Source organism: Cinclus cinclus, chromosome 1, assembly GCF_963662255.1.
Source record: "Cinclus cinclus chromosome 1, bCinCin1.1, whole genome shotgun sequence".
Taxonomy (NCBI): Eukaryota; Metazoa; Chordata; class Aves; order Passeriformes; family Cinclidae; genus Cinclus; species Cinclus cinclus.
Window position 1 is genome coordinate 9,715,965 of NC_085046.1, and position 26,680 is coordinate 9,742,644.

The following is a 26,680-nucleotide window of genomic DNA, read 5'->3' on the forward strand; positions in this document are numbered from 1 at the left end:
GCTCCAGAAGTTTAACATAATGTTTAACCCTGGATTTTCACTGCACTTCCAGAATCTATGATGAACCATGAGGACTGCGGGCAGAATGTGCTCCAAAACTACTAATTTACTCAAAATTCCAGTGGACTTTGCTGCTAGGACTGTACCAAAAAGAGCAAAATACCTCAGTTATTAATAGTGTGAATAAGCAGTATAATAAAATTAAGAAAAATTAAGTGCTGCTGACAAATACTTTGGATTGGGTAATTAGCATTTTAGGAGACCTTGACTAAAAGAATACTTTATTAATTAATATGGAAGCAACCTGTCTCCTGCTAAAAGCAAGCAAGAGGTTAGCAACCATTTCCAAGAGAGTAAATTTGGCCCTAATTTAACGTCCCTTGTAGCTTTAAATTTCTTCTGTGAAAGTTTTATGAACTTTTGAAACTCAAATATACTGCATCTCTTGCATACTGGATACCCATTGAGCATAAATATTGCAAAAATACACTTATCAGGGTCCCTGAGGGAAACAATTATGTCAGAGCTAATTTCTCTGGTACCTAAGATTCTCCCCAAGGGAAAAATATTCCCAATTTGATGACTTTATTTCCCATGGGTTCTGTGTTGTTCACTCATCTCACACAGGAATATTTACCATCAATTTTACAGTCCCCTCACATGTAAATTTGTGATCTGTAGATATTTCAAATTGGAATGGTGACTGCGTAAAGCCTTCAAATCATAGAAGTTCTGAGAAAGGACCATAAAAGTCCCAAAGATTTATGACGTATAAAAAAATTTCATTTGTGACTTGAAAACCTGAAATGCCAGCTTGGTAAAGTTGATGTTTTCAAATCCAAGTGTCTGAGATAAGATACGAAATGGAACTTTATTTTCAGGAATATGAGCATCTCTGTAACACTGGACATCAGGCACCCTTGCAGACGGGCTGCGGGCACGCGCGCGCGCACACACACACATATTCCCTCCCGGGTGAGTGAGTGTCCCCACTTCCCTCTAACCCAGATGAGAGTGCTTTCAAAAGCTGTGCCATGTAGAATGAGGTTTGTGTGACCTGGGTGTCTTTATGCTAAAGGCAAAAAAGGAAAGGTGAATTACACTCCAGTCACAACAGCAGTTAATATCCAAATTGTTTAGGTCTCTGCTGGAGTATGAGCCTGAGTATGTAATGGAATATGTATGAACTACAGTTCAAGCAATGCCATTTATCACAGAGGAGAAATTTTATCTTTGACTGTTTGTCCCCATTTATGCCACTCTGGGTGACTGATGACCAGTGGCTTGCCATGGAGTGATGTGTTCTGGGATGGGGCTGACACGATGGCCACAGCATGGAGCAGGCAAATAAACCTTTACCCCTTCATGGAATCAGAATAAAGTATCACTGAACCTCGAGCAGGTGCTGCATAAACATGTGAAAATAGATCTTGGCAGCATTACCCACACCTGAAAGGGGAATGCCCCAAGATCAAGTGAAAGATCAAACCAGCCAGAGGGTGGTAACAATTTTTACTATAAATATTACTTCACTCTTTCATTCTTAGCAAATTCTATTGTTTTACAGAGAAGTAAGACCAAAAGATCGTTAAGCTTAGGGCTCCACAAACAATCAAGGTGTGCAATCTGTCTGGTAAACACGTAATTCTTACAAACAGGAAGCTGTAACCACTCAAGTAAAAATCTGGGACGGGCTCTAATATGTACAGATATGGTTTGCAAAGATTCACCTTCAGACCCTTCCCCCTGGCCCTGTATCAGCTGAAAAAAATCATCTGCCAGGGTGTCAAATATGGGAGAATTATTACTCACAACCACATTAAGATTCCTCAGGTATCACTTATTCAACTGGGCAGACATACCAAAATCAAAACCAATCAAAATAACAAACTTTATCCCTGTACTGGAAAGTGTTTGCACAAACTCCACAGTAATATTGGAGAAAAAAGCTGCATTGCTTGGGTAGGAAAATAGGAAATTGATTCCAAATGCGTTTTACCAGGTAATAATTCCAAATAGCAGAGTTTACACCAAAGACAGATGTATTCCCCCCTCAGCAACACTAATGTGTGAGGGTGAGCTGTTAAACTCTCTTGATCAACTTAGGTACAAGAAAGTTGTTTTGCTCCCACCAACACTCCTGCAGCAAAGTATGAGGATCTGGATGCAAAATAACCCATCTTCTTCAGACTGAGGGAAACAAATACTCTTATGATCAGGCTTAGACTAAAAAAACTACTCCAATTATACTGAAACAAATTAACATGCTACTAGTATGTTTTCTGAGTTATCAAATGCCTCAAAAACACTGTGGAGTTCAGGATCAAGCTGCACAGCAGAGGGAAATATCTAGCAGGAAGAAAACTTTCAGTGGTGGAGAGCCTCACATGTACTGCTCTTGACTGCAATCCACAAACCTACAGCCAGTTGATACCATGCCTGAAAACTTCATGCCCAATACAGGCTTTGCTTACTGAGCTGTGGTTTAATAATCCATGCATATCCTCTGATTTGCAAGAGCAGTTGGTGGAGCTACAAGAAGAATTACAAAGGCATAATTGTGGGGTGAATGTGCCAGTTCCACAGCTGAAGTGGTTTATGCAGCACCTGGTCACCATGACGTTGGCCACAACTTGGCTCAGCTCCCTGAATCAATCTCTGAAACATTACGCAGAATTTCTGTATCAGTCCAAGCCACAAAATTCTACATATCCATGACAATTCAAAGATTTATATTCCCCTAAGAAGCTGTCTATCACCACTGTTTTGGTAGAGAGAAGCTACAGCTGGTACAGCTGGTTGAAACATTTCATACCATTCCAGTGGTTTGAAATCACTGAGAGATTTTAGAGGGTGTTTACTTAGCATGAATGCCAAACACCACACAGAGGACCCTGTGCTTGAACAAGCTGCAGTTGTGCAAGGCTGCTTTGGAGGTGCTGGATGAAGCTTGATATGGTTCTAAACCTATAGGAAGTTCTGTCAATGCTGCTTCCATGTTATTCTAAGAATGGCAGAGAAGTTTGGTAGGTTCACCCAGGTATGGAATTCTAGATTTGGCTGAGTTAATCCCAAAACTGAGGCATTGAACAAGGTGAGGCAGTTCCACCTCACCTTTAAACAGTGATAGTTAAAATGGCTAAGCTGTCAGATTGGCTGTTCTCATACACGAACCAACAAAATCACAGTGAACATTGTGGCAGCAGGGGGATGAATGGGATATTAGGAAAAACTTGTGAGTTTAAATAAAAACTGTTGAACTTTCTGAAATCTCAGAAACGAGATTGCAACAATATATAATACGATGGATTAGGTGCAAGATTTTGCTTATGTAAATACTGGGGAGGAACTGAACCAAGATTGTTTCTTCCATTGCTGCAGAAATTTTTCACAAAAGTATCCACCTCCTGATGCAAGTCTTAACAACAGGAGTGGACACAGTGCAGAGCATCCCTGCATCACCATGTCACAGTGACTTTTGGGATGCAGATGCAAGGTGAAACGCAGGGGTGGCGGAGGTGCAAGATCACCTTTTAGAAATGCTGTCTTCCTTTAGGGGACTGCAGAGCAATCCAGGGGGAAAAAAACATATTAATGTGGTGGACAAAGCCATGGATTTTGGCAGTAAATGAACCTGTCTGCCTGAACCAAGCAAGGGCTGCCCAAGGACAGGCATACTCCAGGTAAAAGCACCAGGATCTATTTTGGTACAATGGCACCATATGATCACAACACTGGCTCCTCTGCTAGCAGGCTGCTCTGGCAGCATATGGAGATTCCTGGAAGGACCTCTTGGCACTTAACTGTTCCACTGAATTGGAACTTTAGCCCACATTATGCTGAGGCAGATTAGCAGTAAAAGCTGAGGTTTTATTATAGTTCAAAAAAAATTCAGCAGGTCAATAAATGCTGACAATGGCAAGTGCAATCTGCAATTGCATTCTGGCAGTTACTGACCCATCACTGCCCTTACTCCTGTGTCCTTGTCAGGTGACATGAACCGCTTCCCCACTTAACTGGAGGAGGCAGGTGGATACTGCTGAATCCTTTAAGTGTATGCATTTGGTTTCTGCATTTCTACAGATGATATTTGGCATTTGGTGATGAGGGACAGGTATGGGAACTGTGTGTTTGGTAGAACAAAGTCTTCACAATCACCTGGACTTGTACATGAGCTTGTAGGAAGAACAGTACAGCCTATAGACAACAGAGTTTGAGCATGTATCTCTCTTAGGCTTCAAAGGACTTGAGCCAAAATTAAATCTTCAGTTCTGGAGATCCACCATGTACAAAAACCAGGGACTTCTGAAGAGAAAAGAAAGGACCTCACCCCACCTGCAGAGCCCAAAGATGACAGCAGGCACACAGTGCTCTAAGAGCAGGACTGCACATGGCAAGCAGTTAGCCCATCAGTACCAGAGACAGCAAAAGGCCATTGCTCAGCCTTGAGCATCATTCTGGTTCCTTACCACCATCTCACCTGTCCCACTTATACCCCATGTATGGGCATGTCTCCAGAGGTGATGAGGTAAGTCTGCCAACTCATCTCAGAACTCAAGTATCAAGGTGACTCAGCTGCCCTTGAACCTTCCAGGATTCAGGCAGGTTTAACAGTACTGATACAATGTGGAAGGAAAGCAATTGCCTCTTCCACAAATTGCCATTGGCTACCGACTCTCCAGGAAACTGACACACACCAGTGTGTGGGGAGAGAATACACCTTCAATTCCTCTTGTGCCAGATATGCACTTTGCAAAATACATAACAGATGTTTATGTTCATATCCTTCACTTCCCAGGTCAGAGTTATCTGGTTCTGATGTGGCATTTAGGCTTCTTTGTGCAGTCTCGCCTTTAATTTGCTGCACATGGGCTAGAAATCGGGTGAAATGCTCATGCCTGCCCGTTATCTTCAAGTTAGCCTATAAAACCTAACAATAATTAGTGATTCCTAGCACAATAAACTTTCCTAAAATGCAGTTCTTCTGTTGGTATTGCAATTCCTTGCTTACTTATGGCACAATTCCACCTGTCTGGTTACTAAGAAACCTTGCAGTCTTTTGCAGCAGAAGCCACCTGGCAGCACCACTGCAGATTTTGGCTTAATGCTATGGAACAGGGACAGCAGGAGTAGGATAGGAGAAATCACCTTTCCTGGAAAGCCTGGACCATTTCATAGAAGTCATGTTATTTATTGCATGGCCACTGCAGACCAGAAAATTCTGTTCTGCTGGTCCAGTCTGAGTCTCACCAACTTACACTACCACAGGCTCAGAGAATATAATATTTCTGAGAATATATATAAAGTTTATTAAAAATTATTAATGTACTTAATTTTAATTTGTGCAAGGACAACTCTGTCTTCCAGCAGTAAAAGTAGAACTGCAATTTGAGTTGGTTTAGCTGGACTAAAGTAGAGGGAAAATTCTTATTCTATTGCATTACTCAGCAGCTATCAGTTAAGTGAATCCTCACTAATGAACTGCAGAATTCTCTATTCTGCCCCACAATGAGAAGCATTAAGACAGGGACATCTTAATTTCAGGAAGCATTTCTGAACAATGGGATTGAGAATACATTTTTTTTTTTTTTTTTTTACATTTGAGGATTTTTTTTCCTTTGAAAGAACGTAATACATTTTAAAATATAATGCAATGCAAGTCAGAATACTAGGATACCTTCTGAGAATGGATAAACGAGATTATTAGAGACAAAACCACAAAGATAATGTATTCTTTTATTGAATCATGAGTAAGAACTCGTTAAAATTAGGAAGTTAGGGGTTTGTGAACTCACATGGGGCTGCCGTCTGCTGCCACACCCAGGACTTGCTGTCCAATCACATAGGTTCCAAGGAAACCCTGCTGGAGCATGCAGCCAGTTTAGAGGAAATAGTCCTTTTTAATGTATTGCTCTGCTTTGCAAGGTTTCTTTTCTTTATTATTTTATAACCTTTAGGCCATAAAATAATAAAATTTCAAAAAATAAAAAACTTTGCAAAACTATGCAATATATTACAAACTTACCAAAGGGCTGGCTCCATGCTCCAGCAGCTTTCCTAAGTAGCTTTGACCTCACAGAATGGGGCATTCTGGGGCACCGCAGTGGAGCAGGCCAGCACAACATCTAAGCACCTACAATGGGGATAAAAGGTTAGTTTTTCTTTCAATTCCTTAGTCAATGCTTCCTTTGGTCTAGTTAATAAAGGAATTCAAATGTACTTTTAACTGCACCCAGCACAGGAGGTTGCTCTTTCTTCCTGCTGGGCTCCTAAAACAAAGAGTTCCTATTTAACACTCAAAAGCCCCTAATTTATAAAAAAAATGAAGATCGAACTTCATTTCCATATGCCATGAGAAATATTAATTTAGTAAATGGCAGTGGTGACAGACAATCATAAGTTTAGAGTGGAATTCTCTGAGTTAGAAACCTGGGTGGAAATGTTGGATAGGATCCAGTTATGCTGAACCTCAAAGGATAAAATGCAAAGCCACAAAATTTTAAGTTATGAGTAAGAGCCTTGTAAACTCCAGGATGTATTTTTTCCTATCACATCAAACAATATTCATTTCTAAAACAGTAATGAAATGGAAATTAGGTTTATAAGTGGAATTAATTAGCCTATATCTGATGCCAGCTTTCTCTAAATGACAATTGCAATTCTAGCAGCCTGAAGTTTTTCTGATTTAATAGGAACAGGGGATCAGTGGCAAAGAAAAGATTGATGAGAAGATTCATAAGACTAGAGTGTTGCTGGCCTGATCTCAGTTTGTTCAACTCCCTTGTTTCCTCTCTCTTCTTTGGAAATGGTATATAAAATTTTCTATTCCTTCTGTAAGCTACAAATGAGCACAGACTCTGATTGCTTTCTCCCAGAGGCTTGCTGCCTTAATTCACTTGCCAGTCATAAACAATCTTCTCCTTCTGAAAGGCTGAATACTATCAGCCTTGGGAAGGACCTAAGGGCAGCAAATGGGTATTTGTTGGAAAAATGGTTCTGGAAGAAAAAAAATTTGCATTCAGGAGAGTCTTGGGCACCACAAATTACTTGTGTTTTGGACAGGTCAACATTTATCTGTGTTTTATGGCTCTGTCATGATGTTGCATAGAAGTTATTCCTGGATGCTCTGTTTTCCAGCACTGTCCTATAGAACAATACATTCCTTAGCTGAACTCTCCTATGGCACTGTACAGACCTTCCCTGGCCTAACAGTGCTGACATCAGCATATGCTGGAACACTCAAGTCTTAATCAGGAATAGTCAACTGACTTTAAAAAAGCATCATTTAAAAAATTAAACTTAAAACAGAGTGTTTTAATTAAAATCCCAATATTTCTGAAGGTTGCGGGGTTTTTTGCAGCCTCAATAGTTTTACTTTTATGTTGGGTAAATAAAACACTGAAAACCCAGAGGTTTTTCAAAGCAAAGGCAACTCTAATCCCTATGTAAAATCCAAAACAGTATTAGGCAAGTATATCTTAAATCAAGAGAAACTGATCAAGAATGAATAAGATAATGCTGTTAATCTTTAGCCTATTTAATATAATAACAGATATTTTAAAAGGCAATAAATCATAACAATAGCCTACTTTTAAATAAAAAATAATTGCTGAAAAGAAATTGTTGCAGTTGTTATCAAATTATATTTCCTTCAGGTATTCAGTAAATTGGTACAAAGTTTATCCAAAATATTTTTAATGCTGTGGATTATCTTCATTTTAGTAACTAAAGATAGCCAGTACGGATAAAACCAAAGAACTTTCTGTGGAAAAAGCAAAGATGTCAGACTACTGTGATTCTGAGATGCCTTCATCAAAATGGGCTTCATTAACACTCCGGTAGCTCTTTTCCTTTGTCTTTGTATCAACACAGCTAATTTAAAAAAAAATCAATAGACCTGCTTTCAGTGTTGAACTGTAACTTCCCTGGAGTGTAGATATTGACAGAAATGTTCTATTTCTAAATTTATTAACCAAAAAAGCTGATTCACATTTCACTAGAAATGTTTTGTTTTCTGATAACTTTGCTACTGCCATACAAGCCCTTGCAAGAAAACACACTTCTGTGTCTCTGCAAAAATCACATCCTGGAAGTCTTGCAAATGAGAGAGTCCCCTGATATCTACTCCTGCTTTCAAATTAGAGAAAGAGGAAACCACTTCCTTAAGGTAATATTGGTAAAGCACTGCTTTCATCAAATAAAACAAGCCAGACTCTGCTGCAGAGACAGCAGTAAAGCAGCAGGAGGTCAATGAGCAGCCGTGCTGCTGATGCTCTGTACTTCCAAGTCTAGATACCCATGGCCATGCCCTGCTCAAAGAAACCACATCCTCCACACAGCACTTTCCACACAGCTTCCAGCAATTCCAGCTGCCTGTGGCACTCCCAGAGGCACTGGCTGTTCCTCCCATCCTTTCATCACTCACATCATCCATTCTGTTGTGCCACAGCACAATGGAAACCGTGTTTCAGAAAAGGCTGAGGAGAAGCCTCACCTGCAGAGGCACCAGAGGACAAACCCAAGTCCACAGTAGGGGTCCAAGCAGATCGCGACTTCCCGGGAGGGATAAAGCTCACACTGCAGCTTAATAGAACGACAAAAGGCACTAGTGGCTGCATGAGACATCTGAAAGACAACAGCAAAGCAATTAAAATGATCAACTGTGTCATCGGAAGGCTCACTCCCAGACTGCACCAAATGCTTACATCAATTACAGGATAAAAACACCAAATAAATACTGACTTTATGCTCAATGCAATTGACTTTATGCACTCAGGTAATTTTTATCTCAGAAAACATAATTTTCCTTCAAGAGGGCATCCAAATAATTGTGAAAGGGGAGAGGAGACAGAATGAATGGTAAGTTTGAAGTGCTTTAGGAAGAAAGCTGTGAGTGGTTTAAAGATGTACTCCAAGCTGTATGCAAAGCTACTGATAACCTGCTACACTTTCTGGAAGAATAAAGGAATGAATGACTGAATGAAACACTTTGTTGATCATCAGTAACATATTTTAAACTATGCATTTCTTAACAAAATAAATTAAAAATGCCAAAGCACTTTTTAAATTGAAAGGGATTTTGTCAGCAAAGATGTACTAAAGACCTAATAATTTAGCCATAAAAATCCCCAATAAACTTAGTAAAGTTTCTCTAAATAAATATCTGTAAAATATCTTCATGTTATCCAGCTCCTGGTTGAGAAATGGGCTCTTAAAATCTTGGGAAGGAAGCTTTCAAACATAATACATGCAGAAAGTAGAAATAAAAAATCTGATCCAAAGTAAATTAGTCTGATTTCTTTCCTAGTTTTAGGATGCCTTCCACACTCACCCATCCTTACTTACAAGTTCTAATGACAATGGAAACAAGAAAATATCTTTTAATGTTTGTCCTCCCCATTAGTAACCAGAAAGACACCTTTGTTAGAAATACAGTCTGGATAAGAGTTAACTTACCAAACCTTTGATCTCTGCCACATAGGGAACTGGTTGCTTTATATACTTCTCACTGAGAGTCAGTGGAGGAAAATGGTCACTTGGAAGGTAAAATTTACTTGATCTTAAAGTAAACAGGAGACTGAAGCTCCAGAAGTGACTTTTTCTCCATTCCAATGACAGCCATAATTGAGGCTGGATGTGTTCCAAGTGATGCAAAAGGACCAGCTCTGAATGGTGTCTCTGTGGTGATCACCTGCAGTCTGCAGATTAATTCTACTCCAGATGAATCAAGACCACTTTTTCACATGGGATTAAACTGAACTCTACTGACATAGAATTGCTGTTATTCTGTGAATTTTTACACCATACTGCATGCAAGCTATTGAAAATGTTGAGGTAATTTCAAGTGGAATCTACTACTTTCAAAGTGATTACAAACATTTATCAACTTTTCAGGTGCCACAGGAGTTATTCAGCCATTTCTTTAAATTTAGTACCACTGCATTATGAATGGCCTCTTTTGATAATTTTATAATTAATTAATCACTAGTGATGATGTAGTAGATGGTAACTATTTACATAAACCTGCTGACTCAGTGACCTTCAGGCTCTGTGACCCAGATATTAGAAGTTAATTCCTTGATAGATTTATCTGTATTTCCCTCTAGCCACAGTAAGAAAGGCTCATCAACTTGTCCTGCCTTTGACTATCTTTGAAGTTTCCTAAATACTCAATTTGCATAGTTAGTAGTCATTTCTGCAAGTCTGATAAAGCGTAATTCAGACCTGATTTAATACAGATAACTGCCTCTGAAACAGTCACTTGAAACTTTGTCTAGAGGAAATGAAGACTTATGTGACATTCATTCCTTTAAAAAAATGGGTAAGTGAGATAAATTATACCCTAAAAGTCCCTGCTTTTCTCTGTTGGCTACTGAGGAGGCCAATGACTACTCCACATCTGTATGCACAGTAGCTATTCAAAGTTAGATGAAATGAATGTTACAGTTGTGTCCAATATGTGACCATCAGCCAGGTCAACCATTTAACCATCAGTTAGCCTCAGGCTGGTCACTTCAACAGCTCTCTGCTTCCATTCTTCATCCAAAAACTGGGGAAATGATGTTTTCTTTGTTTATAAATTATGCTGACAGTTTCTGCAAATAGATGGATGACACTAAAGAGTATGAGGAATTCAGCATAGGCTCTGAGTGTGATAAATCAGCATAGATTGCTAAAGTAATGATAATCCTTGGATATGCAACAAGTAGGAGTAAGGAAGAAACAGGTAAGAATAACAGAGTGATTTTACTGTGTCTTAGTGAGACCAGTCGTGGGATACACAAGTGAAGTAAAACAGATTTGATGAATTGTGGCTAGAGGGTTGGAGAAAACGGCAGAATAGATTTCAAGAACTCAAGATGCCTGATCTTAGCAAACAAATCTATCAATTAATTTTTGCAGCTTACTCTAGTACTGTACTGGGTAAATATACCAGAGAAATCATCAGGTCCCTTAATTGCGAGAAGAGAACACTGAAAACCAATGGCCAGTAGCTGAGTTGCAATGAGAAGGGAGCAATGAATGGGCACTGGAACAAGCAGGAAAAAGATGACAGTCTCATTTCCTTCATGAAATGGAAATATCAGATGCCTAAGCTGAGAAATGCTTCAGACAGACAAACTAGTCATTTATGCACAGGAGTAATGGAATGAAATTTTCAGTCAGAGGAGGAGGAGATGGGCTTAACCCACCACACACAGTGCTCTAGCAAGTAGAGAAGAACCAATTTAATGTCAATGGATTCAAACAATATCTGCAAGGAAGGAAGTACTTCAATTCCTGCTTCCAAAAATCACGAGGTGTCACAAAGTAGGAGCAACCACCTGACAGCCAGGCAGGACAGCAAGAAGGGCAGCTTTAACAAGAAGTCCCTACCTTTACCCCTGCCAGCATGCCAGTGGTGGAGACACTGAAGTCAAGGTAAGCAAGTGTTTCAGGGTTAGAAGGTTTGTAGATCTGTGCAGGCCGCTTCTTTGGCAAATCATCTGGTGGAGACAGAGACAGAAAACGTGTGTATGTCACTGACAGAGGCACAGTGACCAAAGAGACAGAGGTGCCCTGACCCCAGCACTCACCTGTATCTAGGACTGGAGGCCATGTCCTGATATCCACTGCTGCTGCCGCCTCTCGCGACCGTAGCAATTTACATATTAACTGCGTAGTCATTAAGCAGGCAGAGCGGCTCACCTAGAAATTAAAAGAATAAATAAAACCATCATGGGACACTAATCAACTGTCTCATGAAAATGGGCAAGACCATGACTTATTTTCTGCCAGAAGAGGACACGGGTTTATCAACTTTATGTTTTCTGATTGGCAGGTGGGAAGATGCTCAAAAAATGCAGCTCACAAAGAAGACAAAGTCATGTGAGTCTTACAACTATTCTGAGAAGAGCATTGTAATGAAATTAAAGGCACCTTAACAGCGAGAATATGACCTTCCCAACAAATTGTATCAGCTCTAACCCCAAAGTGCCAATAAAGAAGACTGTGTCCAAAAGATTTCCTAAGTGACAATAACGTATTTTGGTTCATAAACTTTATTTTCAGATAAACCAAAACCTAGTCTGACGTTTTATATAAATAATTTTACTATCTTAAGTCAATTTTATATTAGCCATGTATTTCCAATTCGTGTGCTACTGATAAACCACTGGGAGTTCTTCTACTGGCAAAAGTAGCTCTAGAACAGAAATTGTGCAAGTGGCACTAAAAAATGAAATGGTGATCTTACAGTAAATACCATCTGCACCAAACTTTAGATGATACACGCTGAATTCTCCTTTTAGATTTGTTATTTTTAAAAGTTCATAGGTATCAACTACAAGAATATTTATATCTTAATAAGATATTAATACTTCTTATTCTTATAATAAACATTAGTATACTTAAGGAATTCAGACAAACATGCATATGAGTACTGAAATCACTGAATATAAAACACAGGAAATACTGGAAAGGCAACATTTTTCTTCTTTCCCCAAAACTTTGAAAATCTGTACAAATGCTGCTAAGAGTACTTTTTTTTCTTTAAGGGAAATGAAACATTTCATTGCACATTAAATTTCCTGCGTTTAAACTAATATAATCAATATGGACATATAATCATATGGACACTAAATTTTACCTCTGAGCAGAAGAGGACAGCTTCTATTGACAAAGATCGCATGGAAGTCAACTTTTTAGAGCACCAGAAATCTGGACATTTTGAAATTTGGAGCAAACATCACTCTAATCTCTTGAAAGTCTAATCCCAGGACTGCCCTGGATTGACTGTTTAAATACTTCAAGCTAAAAGCTGAATACAAACAAAGCCACTGCAGCACCCTTTAATCCATTTTCATTGTCATGGCAAGGCAAATTAATTCTTACATCACTAATTTTAATCCATTAAAAGTTTGATTTGGGACACTAAACCATAAACAAAAGGAATTTCAAGAGCTGGTGCTTCCTAGCCCCCTCAGGAATTACATAATCTGGACGTTCAGAAGGTTCATTAAAATACAGAATATCCATGCCTGGAGAATTCCACATCAGAGGTAAACGCACAGGGATGGTGGGGAGGAGAAAGAACATAGCTTAGCTACAGGTTAGCAACTGCTCAAGATGGGGCTCAATTCAGTTATATTTTACATCTACCAGCTCATCACAAAAACACAATTATGCAGGCCAAACTTTACTCAGAAATCATTCTTACTGACTTCAAAAGGTGCTGTGCAGACATACACCATTTTACAGCAGGTGTTGAACCCATCACATCAGAAAATTTCTGTGACTGCACTGGCAATGAAAGAACAGCCACAATATTTTAATTTCTACACGGCCATTAATCTCAAAATTGAGAGGAATTCTTGTGTAAAACAGAGCTGAGAGGTTTACAAGTCAAACTGGCATTAATACGGCTAATAAATGTTAACATTTTATCTAAAGTTAGTCTATTGAAGGGACAAGGAATATAAGTCAGCTTAGACCTGTCAGTTTTTTATCATGAAATCAAACATCTAGTTTCAACTTCAAAAGAAAAAGAAAAAAAATACATTTTACACCACTTCTGTATGTTAAAAATTGATTTTTAAAAACACCAAGTGCCAAAATATTAAATAATGAGAATCCTAAAATTATTGGGACAATTTCTCATACCTCTTCTAATACTTTGTGGCTTCTGATGCCGTGCCATAAGGAAAGCCAATATTTACAACTATTGCTACTGCTTTTTAATTGAAAATATCAATTAATTGAAAATAATTGAAATACTGCTTGTTAATTGAAAATATCAAAATAAATTAACAATGGTAAAAATACACTTGTTTAAACTTGTTTCTTCAGAATTCCAATCAATAAATTAGAAACTGCCAGATGTAAAGGGTTATCTAATTTCAACTATTTTTATCTCCATCGGTAACAAGCACATTGCAGTTATTTATGTGCAACAAAGGTTAAGCATTGTTAGATAAAGCCAAAATACCAAAAGAAAGGACTGAATGAAGAAGTCTGAGTAACACTTTCCTGGATGAAACAGAAGACCGATCAACATCCTCACAACAAAACTCTGAAATTGTTTTAAATGCAGAACAGTTGAATATTCAGAGGTGAGCATGCCATTGGGTGAGGACAAACTTCTCACTGAGGTTTTTCTCAACCCTCAGAGTGGCTCTGCCTGTGACGAATCCTACCCCTCTTGACATATAGCTAAATATAAAGAAGCACTTTTAAATATATTTCTTGAAAGGAGTCACTTAACAGGGGCACAATGTGGTGGCTCAAGTGAGCAGGTTGTATGTTGCCAAGCAGTGATGGTTTTGCAACACACTGAAGCCCTGAGTCCTGGGAAGGAGCACAACTCTTGAACCCAACCACCCCTCACTCAAGTTACTACTCCTAAAGACACAAATCCAGCACCCATGTCATCCACTCGTGCAATCTGAGGTGTCTGCTCACCTCCACAATCATCTTCACTGTGGGTAACGTGGTGGCAATGTTCTGGGGGTGTGGAGGTCGCACTGTTATTGGCACACAGCCTGCGTACAGGCAGCCGTAAAACGCCGCAATCAGGTCTATCCCTGCATGGAGAACAAAGCAGAAAGCCTCCCCTGAAAATCAAATTGTTTAATCACAGACTCCTATGTCAGCATAAACATTACTTGGAATTGAACCCAGAAGGTTAAATGAGTGACTAAGCCCTTTAACAGACTTTGTTTTCAGCCCCTTGTCAGTATTTGTTCAGCTTCACTGATTCCTCTCAACCGCACCATTCTGAGCATGAAAAACCACGGGTGACACACAAAACTGCAGCCAGATATCAACGTTTAGGAGAACTCCAGTTTGTTGTTCAGGAAGTAGCCTGCTAAAAAGACTGATTTCTATAGATTAATTATCTTCCTAAACGTACATTTATAGAGTGTACAAAAAGAGGGATGTCCCAGCAAAAGGACAAGGTAGGGTGATGCTTGGTCCTATCAGCTACAGAAAGAACATCTGGAGGTTCCATAAAATACTGTCTTTCTCTTGCCATTTTTAACATCACATAGGCAGCCTTGACTTACCTACCTGAAATTTTACAGTAAAAAGGGAGGAATGATTTTTAAAACCTGCTTCTAACATAAAATTAGGTGCTGTGCCATATAGATATTGACTACAGGTGATGGACAATGGACAGCACCCTTCAGGCTACCTAAGGACCCTGAACAGACAACAGTTCAAAGATCCCTTGAATACTGCTGACTGTTACCTCCCTGGTGCTGTATACAGGCTGTGATGACAGTGGGGGCTAGTTTATTCTTTTAGTGGAAAAGAATCTGCAGTATGGGTAGGTTATTATTCCTTCAATAAAATGCTTCATTCATGGGAAGAGAAATTCAGAAAACAAACATTTAAATTTAAAGTATTAGTCTTCTTTTGTGGAAAAGGTTTTCCCATATCAACCATTATGAAACTGCTTCTATAACTACAAAGATATAACCAGTGTCTTTCAGTCCTTACAAACCAAGTATCACATTACAGACCTCAAATCAGACTATTTGTTTCACCAACATACAATAAATGTTAAAAATAAAAGACTAGCACTAGATCAGAAATAATGTCAAGCACATGACAAATGTGTTAACTGGTAACACCAACTTAAAAGCCCTGATGCCAAAGGATGAAAATCTAAACCAAGAGAGCTATCTAGATTACAAATCTATAGAGAAGATTGTAATGACTATTTTGTATTTCTTAATAATTTGCTACTTATCAGTCAAATTTTTACTCTAAAAAAACCCCATGTATTACTTCCTGGTTATTGTTGCTTTACCCTCAAGAAATGCAGCACTTCCAAGTGGGAATTGAACAGGTTAATCTAAGAACACGTAGCAGCTCATAAAATTGTCTGTATCCAGCATTTTTTTTTAAAAAAAATGTAATTAAATTTGACTGTCATAGGAGACAGGTTTTAAAAACACAGGTTAGTCTGAATCTGAACCCAAAGAAATAAAATCCGTGTGTATGCATAAAGAGTCTTCTAAATACATTTGACTAAATTCAAAGGAATGTGCATAAGGGATGTCTTGTGTTCTGACAATTAACATGGTGTACATGGTAGCACCCTGGATGCAGCACTGTTCAGGAGGATCTTGATGAACTTCCAGGAGTCACAGGGTACTGCTACAGCAATTCTTTACCTGGTGGGTAAACCAAAGCCACATGGTCTCCATCCTGTAAATGTCCCCTCTCCGTCAGCATGACAGCTATCTTCTCAGCTCTTTTATGTAGCTGGACACATGTCAGTGAGTTGGCTATTGTTCCCTGCAAGGGAAGAGAGGCGAAAATGTGATGTGCTGAAACTCTGTTTTCCTCTCCACCTTAGAAGTTGCAGGATGAGGGGCAGCCACAATATGCCATGCAATCAACTTAAAATATGGAAACCTTCAGCCTTAGACCAAACTGTAGTCGGAAGGAAAATAAATGTTTCTAAAGTAATGTTCTCTGTTCCTTTCTCTGTGCCTTCTGCACTCAACAGTGTTTCTGCCCCCAACATGGCAGTACAGCATTGTGCTAATATCCTGCCCATGTAACCTGTACTTCCCTTGCTACACAGGCAGCATTCCTGCTGCAGCCAGGGAAGTGCCTTTAAGGTCTCTGTAGCAAACTGCAGCATCTGTGGAGAGCAATTCTGAAAATTGCATTTTGTTGTCTGCATGCTGGAGTGGAGCCAAACAGCCCAGCAGAAATACTTTAAAGACAAAAGACACAGGAGAAAGCAATACGTTGTGATGGAAAAAAGAATTAGTCTGGAACAGAAGATAAGCACTTATATTGCGTATAAATGAAAGAGAGAAGAAAGGAATTTGTTAAATCTGAATAACTGTCAGCATGAGCTTGGCATTTTTGAAGCATTTCAAATAGTGCAAACCCAAAATTATCAGTCACAGTGTTTTAAATTGAATGAGTGTTACAGTTCTTGCACTTCCTAAATATATATATGCGTGCATATATGCACACACACACGTACACTTTTAGAAAAATATATATATCTGTATCACAAAGTTCACTACCACTGCAGGCAGACAACTCAGAAGTCTGAAAATGAATGTACAGGACAGACTGGTTACACCTGGAGCTGATCAGGCCAGGTCTGGGCTGGGAGAAAGGGACAGGGCAGTATGGGAAGGGCTGCATCTTGGCTTGTGTATTCGTTCTGTGGAAAAAGAGGAATTCAGTCACCAGTACAGCTGTGACACACCTGGCACCTATCACAGGCACTAAGTTCACTTTAAAAAAAAAAGTGTTTCTGAAAAAAATTGGGGGGAAAAAGGTAAGAATATGTAAGAATAAGTAAATACACATATACTAAAGAACACATAAACACACACACTAAAATAGAACAGTATAACAAAAAATGCAATGTAATGCAATAAAAAATATTGCATCACTATCCTCATTAAGAAAAAAGCAAGAAGGTCTACTGTTTTTAAAAAAATGTTATTTACACTCTATTTTAACATGGCAAGGATTAATAAGCATTTGTTCTGATGCTCGTTTCTATCCACCACCACCCCACACACCACTGAAGTATTTACTGACCAGGCTTCAGAGAGGAGGGAGCCAAAGGGCAAGCACTGCAAGCAGTGCCATGCTACCAGGATCACCTGCCATTCACAGACTTCATTACAAACTGTCAACAAAGAGCACAACCCAACTGGAAATAAAGTGGACAAAGCCAGAGCTCAGCATTCCTCTTCATCATCCTCAGCAACCACACTTACTAAATTGCACTTCAGACAGCTTTAATCATTATTCTGATCCATGTGGAGACCATTTCACTGAGAAAGCTTCCTCTAAAGAGATATGCAACTCTGTGGATGCTGGACCAGAGATGACTTCCATCTGTCCAGCCCTGAGTATGCCAAAGCAACATGAGGTCTGGCTGTCCTGCCACTGCAGACCTGTCAGGAGAATGTACTTAAACTCTCCCTTTCTTCTTTCAAGAAATTGCCTGTTTCTATGGTTATGAGAAGGACCCTTTCTCTCCCCACACACATTAGAAGCATAGGTCCTACTGACAGATAGGGAATTGCTCTGAATCAAGTGAATCTGTGCAAAGCTTGTTTACATTTAAGACTTCTGGCATTTGCTGCCTGTGAACCAGTGGGAAGTCATTGTTTATATGAAGTGGAGGGAAGGAAAATCCTGTTGTTGGAAAAGAATCACTGCAAGCATCAAGCAACTACTCCCTTTGGGCCTTTAATGAGCTATCCTGAAATGTAAAGGTGTTGCAATCCTTCATGACACACACGAAAAACTATGTACTGCACTAATTTTGAAATATTTCAAATTCTCAAAGCTTGGGATACAGGAAAATACTAATCTCAGTGGACTTTCATTAGTCATCCACTGCAGGATGCCAGAGTGTTTTAGAACAAAGTGTACAGACAATGTCCAAGGCAGAGAAAATAGGAAAAGTTACGAATCAGAACTAAAATTCAAGATGGGCAATGAAACTTGCCTAGGGCAAACACCACCAAATCTGTCATCCCTTTCCATAAAATATTAATTTTCTCCAAAAAGCATTATATCTCTCAAACAAATATCATATTATGAGATACTCTTCACTGAGAGTAACAGAAACTGTATTTTAAAATCCAACTACTTTTCACTTCCATGAAATGGGAATTTGTTTTGTTAATCCTTATTTTACACATTGTGTTCTTACTTCCCACTGTTTGAACCCTTCTGCTAGCATGGGAAGTTTGGCTTTATTTAAAACTCAAAAGCAACAGCCTTGTGTGGAAGAGATGGGATAGTACACATCAACTCTTTCTCACAGCATCTTTGTTCCTAACTTACAGGACAGAGCAATGCAGTACTTTAATGGTATAATACTGAACTTATAAACAGCATTGCCTCTCAAGATTTCTACTTTGCCATAAAAAATGCATTATTACTTCACTATTTATCTGTCAGGTTTCACATATTCCCAAAAAGGAGGTATTAAATTGAATTTAAAAAAAATATTTAGTTATTTACTGGTAGCTTCAAACTGAACTTTGTACCAGCACTGTAAAATGGAGAAGGACATTCTATAAATACTGTAAATGGTGATTCCACAGAGGTTCAAAAATTACTGGAGGTTTAAGACCCCATTCTAGTTGCATAAAGACTACATAGGCTGAGACAACACAACAGCTACTACTCCAGGGGAACAGCACTATTCCAGGCCTCCCCTCTCCAGAAGACCTTCACACACTATGTATGTTTCCCAGATCTGACAGATATGTGTAGATGTACTGTGATGGAATGGCTTGAAATCAGACTTTAATTCTCTCTGTGATCTTGAGAATTATTGGTTTGTCATCTGTAATCTGTAATCATCCAGGAAGTAAAGAAGGTCCACTACAGAAAGCAAGGAAGTTTTACTCTTAGCAAAGCGAAGTTCTGTACCCATCACATTAATTAACTCATTTTTAGTAAGCAGTGAAATGCTGTGTCAGGTTGGCACCTCATGTAGGTTATGCAGAGATTTATTAGTGATCCTCTGCAGACTTGACTATTTTCTGGACATACATTCTCTTCTCTTCACCTCCTTTCCTCATTCTCACACCTCACCCAGATGGTCCAATCTCACAAACAGCCATTGCTTTATTTAGGGAAAATGCTTTGGCTTTGCCAAGCCTGTGCTTTTCAAACTGGAAATCAGGATGGTGAGCAGCATTAAACACCGTTATTCAACACAGGGACAGATTTGAAACAGATTCAACAGTATTGAAACAGATTTGTAGAGTCAGCTCACACACAACATGTATGTGGTGGAAAAAGAAACGATAAACGTGCAAGGCACATTGTCTGATACAAAAAAAAAAATCTGTATCTTGACAACTGACAATGAGTATTCTCTTTTCCTTTCTGCCTTAGTGAATATTAAATATAACAGCTGAGTATTAGTGGAAATAGGAAGAGAAAGGTCACATCCAGCCAAAGCACAAGGAGGTGCTGCTGAAATCCCAGTGTTCCTTTTCCAAGTCTGTCAGAGGCATGGCCTGAGCTTCTTACCCTGCAGTTGAGCAGGGTGTAGAGCACGTGGTCAGGTGTGGTCTGAGCTCTCCACTGCAACACTTCCGACAGGAACAGGAACTGCAATCAAACAGTGACAGTCAGGACACCAAACAACTTCTTGGCTTTAAAATCCAGGTCACAAGACCCAGAAGCACTAAACAGGAATTAATTCTCTTGTTGTCATACATTTATAGCAAGGTGCTTTTGTGTGGTATGATATATTACTGCATATACTTGCAAAGCAATAAAAGTTCTTACTGATTCCTCTGAATTTAAGCACTAGTCAATTCTTTAGCTTCCTCTCTTTTTCTTACTATAAATACATAAGTACTAATACAGCTTAGAACTTATTAATTTAATTGCTCACATAAACACCCAAAAGAACTGAATTTCAACTTAATTTTCCAGGATTAAAACAACAACAAATAAGGTCAGGATCTTTTATGTAAACAAAATTCTCTGATTCCACTTGAGATGGTAAAAATTATGTAGTAGAGGGTGATTTCTGGTAGAAGCCCCATGAATGCTTTCTGGCCCATTTTTTCTGCTGTCCCATGTAAACTCATATCAAAATATTCATTAAAATGAAATGCAGTGACTTCTATTCACATCTATTTAATATTTATCTGTAAAGGAGATTCTGAAGTATTAAATATATGCATTAATTAAAAAGAAGCCATCAACAAATTTGATGGGACTAATAATAACAACAATAATCATCATCCATCATATCTTTGAACTTCTAAGTGTCCTGATGTCAACTCTATGATGTTAACTCTATACATGGATGAAGTTAACTACATGATGTTAAATACAAGCTGTGACAGAAAAATTTAGCTTACCTTTCTGGCCTGGTCATTATCTTCTATCTGCCCCAAATCTCTACCGCTGGCCTGTGCAATTCTTTTTCCAGAGACCAAGTTCCCCACCATCACAGAGGCAGGGCCAATTTCTAGAATAAAACAGAAATACACTAAGCACAATAAAAATCCTTTGCTTATGGATGGAAATTCCTGTGATTTCTTTTGCATTACATGATGTTTTCCTCATTGCTGTCCACAAAACCAAAGCTTGAGCACATTTCTGTTGACACAAACTTTGGTTATGGACCAGAAGTGGCTGGAAGATACATAGGACTGGATTCATCCTCTCAAAACAGCTCTAATTTAGCATGGGCTCTCCACAACCAGAGAGATATCTTGCCTGCTTTGATATGATGAATCTGGAAAATTTAGCTCCTACTGTAGGCATATCCACTCAAGTGCCTCAGTCCAGAGTGACAACATTCCTATTTTCCTCTTCTGTTGCCTGGGCTAAGTTACATCTGTATTAGGATTTCTGTAATGCTATAAACACAAAGTGACATGGATTAGGAAGACAGATGGTGCATATGATAAAATACATGCAAGCCCTCTAGAATAAGATTGAGAGTGAAGTTAAGTAACTCCAGAAGAAGAGAAGATGTCGTGGCAGACACTTCTCCATGAGGAGGATTTCACTGATGTTGCTGCCATTATGGGACAATACCTGTCTCACAGATACCATATAAGCTCATGTTGGCATTTGTTTTCTGCTTCTCCAGCATGGATTACTGATCAACTGTCATTTATACCAGGCTCTACTTCTAGCCTATGATGTCCAAGTGATTGTGGTGTAAGTAACTAGATAATGTACAATCAAAAGCACCTACAGACTACTCTGCTTCAAAATTATAAAAGCAATACCTCTGGATATGTCACAACAACACAAAATGGGAGAATGTGATACTATCAGTTTTGTTCCTGTGTTCCTGGCATTACTTTTACCTTAGTAATATTTAGTGTACACATAACATATCTGTAATGATCTTCATTGATTCCAATTCAGCAATTATTTTGCAGTGCAGCAACAAGGAAATACCAGTGTGAGCACTGCAGTAAAAGGCCTCACTGCTTGCACTAAATTAGTGCAAGTCATTGTTAACCTCTGACAGTCCCAGTTATCTACAAGCTGAGATTATGGTTTCGATTCTGAAACATTCGTGCAAAGGTTTTGAAAAAAGATGATGGTTTAAGCAAACTTGCACTGAATTCATGAGGGACAGTCTCCATATTTGAGATCCAGACGGCAAACCCACTTCTAATTCCAAGGTGTTTTTCAAAGTGGAAAATAACCAGCACTTAGTCTAATGTAGTTGAGCTCAAGTCTTAAGTCTGAGGCTACACATCCACATCTCCTTAAAATTAATCTAAGTACTAAAACCTGCAATTGGATTCAAAGGCAAAAATTTATTAAAATTTACTTGTACATTGGGCACAAATAACCAGTGACTGGACTACAGCAGGCTACAAAGGCTTTCTTGGTCTCTTGAGACAGTGCCTTGCTGTACCATTTTATCCAACATTCTCCATGAAGAACCATCTTAAAACTAATTGGGGTTTTCCCTCTAATATACCTGCTGTAAGAGTAATACAGAATCTTCCCATGCAGGTGGGGGATTAAACCACTCATTCTTTGGTTTAACTTATTCATGACCAGTTTTTAAGTATTTGCTCTTCCAACCCTGTTATTTGGTGTCAACAGTCCCCTTCTTCTCTGCTTCCAGTTTACAAACTCAGCCTTCAAAATAAGCCAAGATTTTCTCTGGTTTCATCTCCATCCTCTTTAAACATAACTGAAGAGGAATTTACTAAGAATTCCAGGTGTGGTCTCAGCAGTGCCTCGTAGAGTAATAAAAATGTCATCTTTATTGAATTAGCATCTTTCCTTGCACTCTCTGTGAAGGTGCTTCTAGGTTCTGGCAATACCAGTGATGTCCTTGACACACACAAAGAACATTGAAGAGGAAAGCTGATGAAGCTGATTCTCACCTATATCAGCAATTACTTGATTTTGCTCCCTTACAGTACCATAAGCAGACAGCAGGAAGTCATAGCACCTTGCCCTTCATTCCTCTTACCTGGTTGCTTTTGCCTTGGTTTAGGCAGGTTTGTTACACAGGTATGGGGACACATCAGCACGTTACAAGGATGCAGAGATCCTTCCAGGAAGAGCTGTTTGGTTTCTGACAGGTGAATCCCTCCCAGCGGTGTCTTGGGAAGCGTGTTTGCTGGGACAAGTGCTAGGCAGTAGACTCCCACTTGATGAATGCTGTCAATTGCCTAAAAAACACAAAGGAAGTCAATTTTACTGAAAGGCTAATTTTTCATCATTCTAATAAGCACGTGTTGTTCTGAATTACTGCATAAAACAGCCCTAATAATTAACTGGCAATGGAAAGACACTTCAGCTATGTCAGTGATAAGGAGGTTCTTTTCACTGGGAACACGTGGACGGAAATGTTGTTACACTCATTCCAGCAGATAAAAAAGCAACCAAAAACCTGGTGATAAATGCACACAAATCTATTAGGAAATTCTACCTTGTTATCACTCTTAAGCACACATTAGTAGCAGATACTCTGGAGATTTTTTACAAAGATGGGCTGTCAGATCACATGAAATTGCTTTTAAGTTGTGCACTTCTCAAAGCTAAAGTTCAAAGGAATCCTATCAACTTAATATGCAGTTCATCTTTCTGAGCAAGGCAAAATTTCAAGTAACCCCTCTAACTAATGATGCATGTATCTTGTGAATATTTTTAATTTTTTATAAGGTATTAACTGTTTCATTCCCTGACAGTGGAAAAGATTTTCAGGCAGAAATGGAAAATATATAAGGGAAAACTATGAAACCATCCACTTGAAAAAAAATCTGTTGGACAAAAACCTGAAAGAGAAGTATCTTCGAGTGGTATAGCAACCATGTTCACTGCCTGATAGGTTAATTAAACTGCATCACTTTCAAGAAAACTGTAGCATACAGTATCTATGTAATTTATTCAGCTAAACATGAATATCCATACACATGGATTTTAATTCCCCACAGATTTAAATGATTTATTTTCCTGACAATGGTAAAAAAAAAATTGAAGCATGTTAGAAAACCAACTTCAGTGTGTTAGAAAACAAACTTCAGGCATTTACGCAAACTGAGAAACAAATTACAAATAGCATCTCTAATGAGTAGTTAAATGTTCAAAAATATAATTTACTTATCTTGATTTTAAATTTTAAACTGTGAGAAAATTTAATTGATATATGTGCTGCCTTGAAGATACAATCTATACTCTGAGAATCAAATAATCACTTACAGTTATGTATGTACTAAAGTGTAGACCAATACATTACTGATTACTTCTACAGACTAAGCAATGCTTTGCTTTTGGCTTCTGTTTGCTCCATTTCTTATTGATTTGACTGCAAAATCTCATAAGAAAGAATAATAAAATGGTAACTCATTTAAAAACATTGGGATTTTAGCAGTAGTAGCTCTCACAGCAGAATTGGAAGACATCGCTGCTGGTCTACAGACACCACCCAAAAGATCAGCAACAGTGAAATATTTATGGCAGCCAACACACAACGTCTCATGTTTCTGGCAGAAACCACCATAACCTACTCATCATAATGTCATTTGTAGGTTCTGAAAAACAGTGCTAAATCATAGGATCCTCACCTGACATCAGCTTGAAGGAAAACCATCACATGACAAGTAACCACTTTTACTCAAACATAAAACTCTGTGGCTCCTACAGGTGGTGAATGGAAAACAATACCCAGCTGTGATAGGATGAGGTGTGTATGCAATGATTCCCCAGTAACTTCTGAACTGTCTCTGAGAGATACACCTGCTACACAATGCCACATAAATATCATGGGTCATTCAAATCTGCCACCTTTCACACCTTTGAGTTTGGCACATTTCTGAAGCAGGGAATGACTTTGTCACAAGGATGACAACTGGTGAACTGAACCTTGAAATTTTGAGGGACAAGAGTACTAGTCAATTTTATTACTGCTGACATTTATTCCTCTTTATGAGATGGGTTGGTTTCTGATATTACTCTGCCCAGCCAGAATCAAACAGTATCTGAAATCTCTGTCCCTCTCTTTCATTGTGAAAATATACAAGATATAACCAAACTTGTGGAGAGTCCACAAGTGCAGTGTTGTTTGAGCTGAGAAAACATCTCATTCTGACACAATTCTCTGGGTAAACACTCTCCAGTGCTTCAGTAGATCTCATGGCTTTACCTAGTCCTGTCAAGGCCTGGCACTGGTAAAACTAACATCCAGTTTGCCATACAGGGACCACAGCCCTGCCCGAAGGGTCAGATCAGTCTGCAGCAGATGAGTATCTAGGATCTATCTGACTGAACTGCTGGGCCATCTGGGATCTTCACCCTTCTACTCTCAAGAAACTCCATCCCCCGCCTGACCACTCCCTCCCAACCATCCCTCTGCTAAAGCCCATAGATGCAGTCCAGCACAGTCCCACAGGTATAGCAGCTCTACTATCCTTCAGCTCTCTGCCAAGGAGCAGGATGGGTCAGGAGAGTCAGAATATGTGCAAACCACTGGAAAAACTGGTTTGGCAAATTGAGACAGCTCAACTGCAGAGAAGAGACAGCCAGACACAGCAGAAGCAGGCAGAGCAGGGCAGGTCTGGCACAGGGCAGCACTCACAGGGTGTCAGACAAATAGCATTAAAATCAAGTAGCAATTTGTTAGAGTTTGTTATCATTGACTTCACTGAGAGTCATGACACAGACTGCAATATTGTTATGTTGTGCCTCACTAGCAGATGATTCAGATACAGCTGGTTACCACTTCCTGATATCTGTCATTAAAACTCTGACTGGGAAGAGGCACAAAACATCCCACATGTTCCTGGCTTCTGTCCTTCATCTCTGCTCTCAGCTGTGGTGGAAACAGAAACTTCTTGTTCACATAGTGGTGCATGCCAGAGTTGCAGGCTTCACATGTGAGTGATGAAAGTAGCCACACACATGTATACTTTGATACATGGCCTACTATTTTCAGACACTGCTAGGACTTGATCAGACTTGAAATAACAGAGCTGGTTACTCTTGGCAGGAGTACTGGGACACAGGATTCCTGCAGTTTTCAGTGCAGAACTCCACTGGCTATAATTGTGTAAGACATCAGTTCTGTAAAAGTCACAAAGATGCTCGGCTCACAAAACAGGACAAGTGTTAAGTCCAGAGTTCCAACCCTTTCAGGAGCCTGCTCCTTGACAAAAGTGTGGGCAATCCAAAGCCTCTTTCTCTACAATAGTTGCCACAGATGCTACTAGGTGTTTCAAAGGCTTTCTATGGGATGGCAAGCTACAGTTTCTATCTTTTCTTGGCATTAATTTAGATCTACTGTGAATATGAGATGCCTCTAACTTTATGAAATGTAGCTGTCTTTTGAATCGAGAGCAGATAAGCCTCTCTTGAGATGGATGAAAGCTTAGTTGTTCAGTTTCTTGAAGGATACAGTAGATAGATTCCCTTTCTTATTTAGTAAAATGCAATGATGAATAAACACATCTATAAATTGTGTGGGATCTTTCTCTCTGGCTCTTAAGTAAAGCAAAAAATATGTCTGCAATATATTTACAGAGAAGAGTTCTTGCAGAAGGACAAAAAGGAAGATAGGAAAGGGAAGTAGAAGCAACAGGAGACCAACTGTAGACAGAGTTGAGACCACAAGGTAGCAATATTAGTCAGACTTAATCTGACTACATCTCCATTAAATCTATTGCTTTCGAGTCTGAACTGGTTT

At 39.0% G+C, this 26,680-nt stretch overlaps 1 protein-coding gene across 1 annotated transcript in view; it reads right to left on the reverse strand.

Annotated features, from left to right (window-relative positions):
• Window positions 1–26,680, reverse strand: part of DIP2C (disco interacting protein 2 homolog C) — a 304,980-nt gene that overhangs the window by 36,189 nt on the left and 242,111 nt on the right. The window contains exons 23-30 of the mRNA XM_062493877.1: window positions 22,970–23,171; window positions 20,874–20,983; window positions 20,029–20,109; window positions 16,161–16,284; window positions 14,440–14,561; window positions 11,577–11,688; window positions 11,377–11,486; window positions 8,495–8,625 (exon numbers count right to left, since the gene is read on the reverse strand). Coding sequence (XP_062349861.1) covers window positions 8,495–8,625; window positions 11,377–11,486; window positions 11,577–11,688; window positions 14,440–14,561; window positions 16,161–16,284; window positions 20,029–20,109; window positions 20,874–20,983; window positions 22,970–23,171 — 992 coding nt within the window. The remainder of the gene's footprint in view (window positions 1–8,494; window positions 8,626–11,376; window positions 11,487–11,576; window positions 11,689–14,439; window positions 14,562–16,160; window positions 16,285–20,028; window positions 20,110–20,873; window positions 20,984–22,969; window positions 23,172–26,680) is intronic.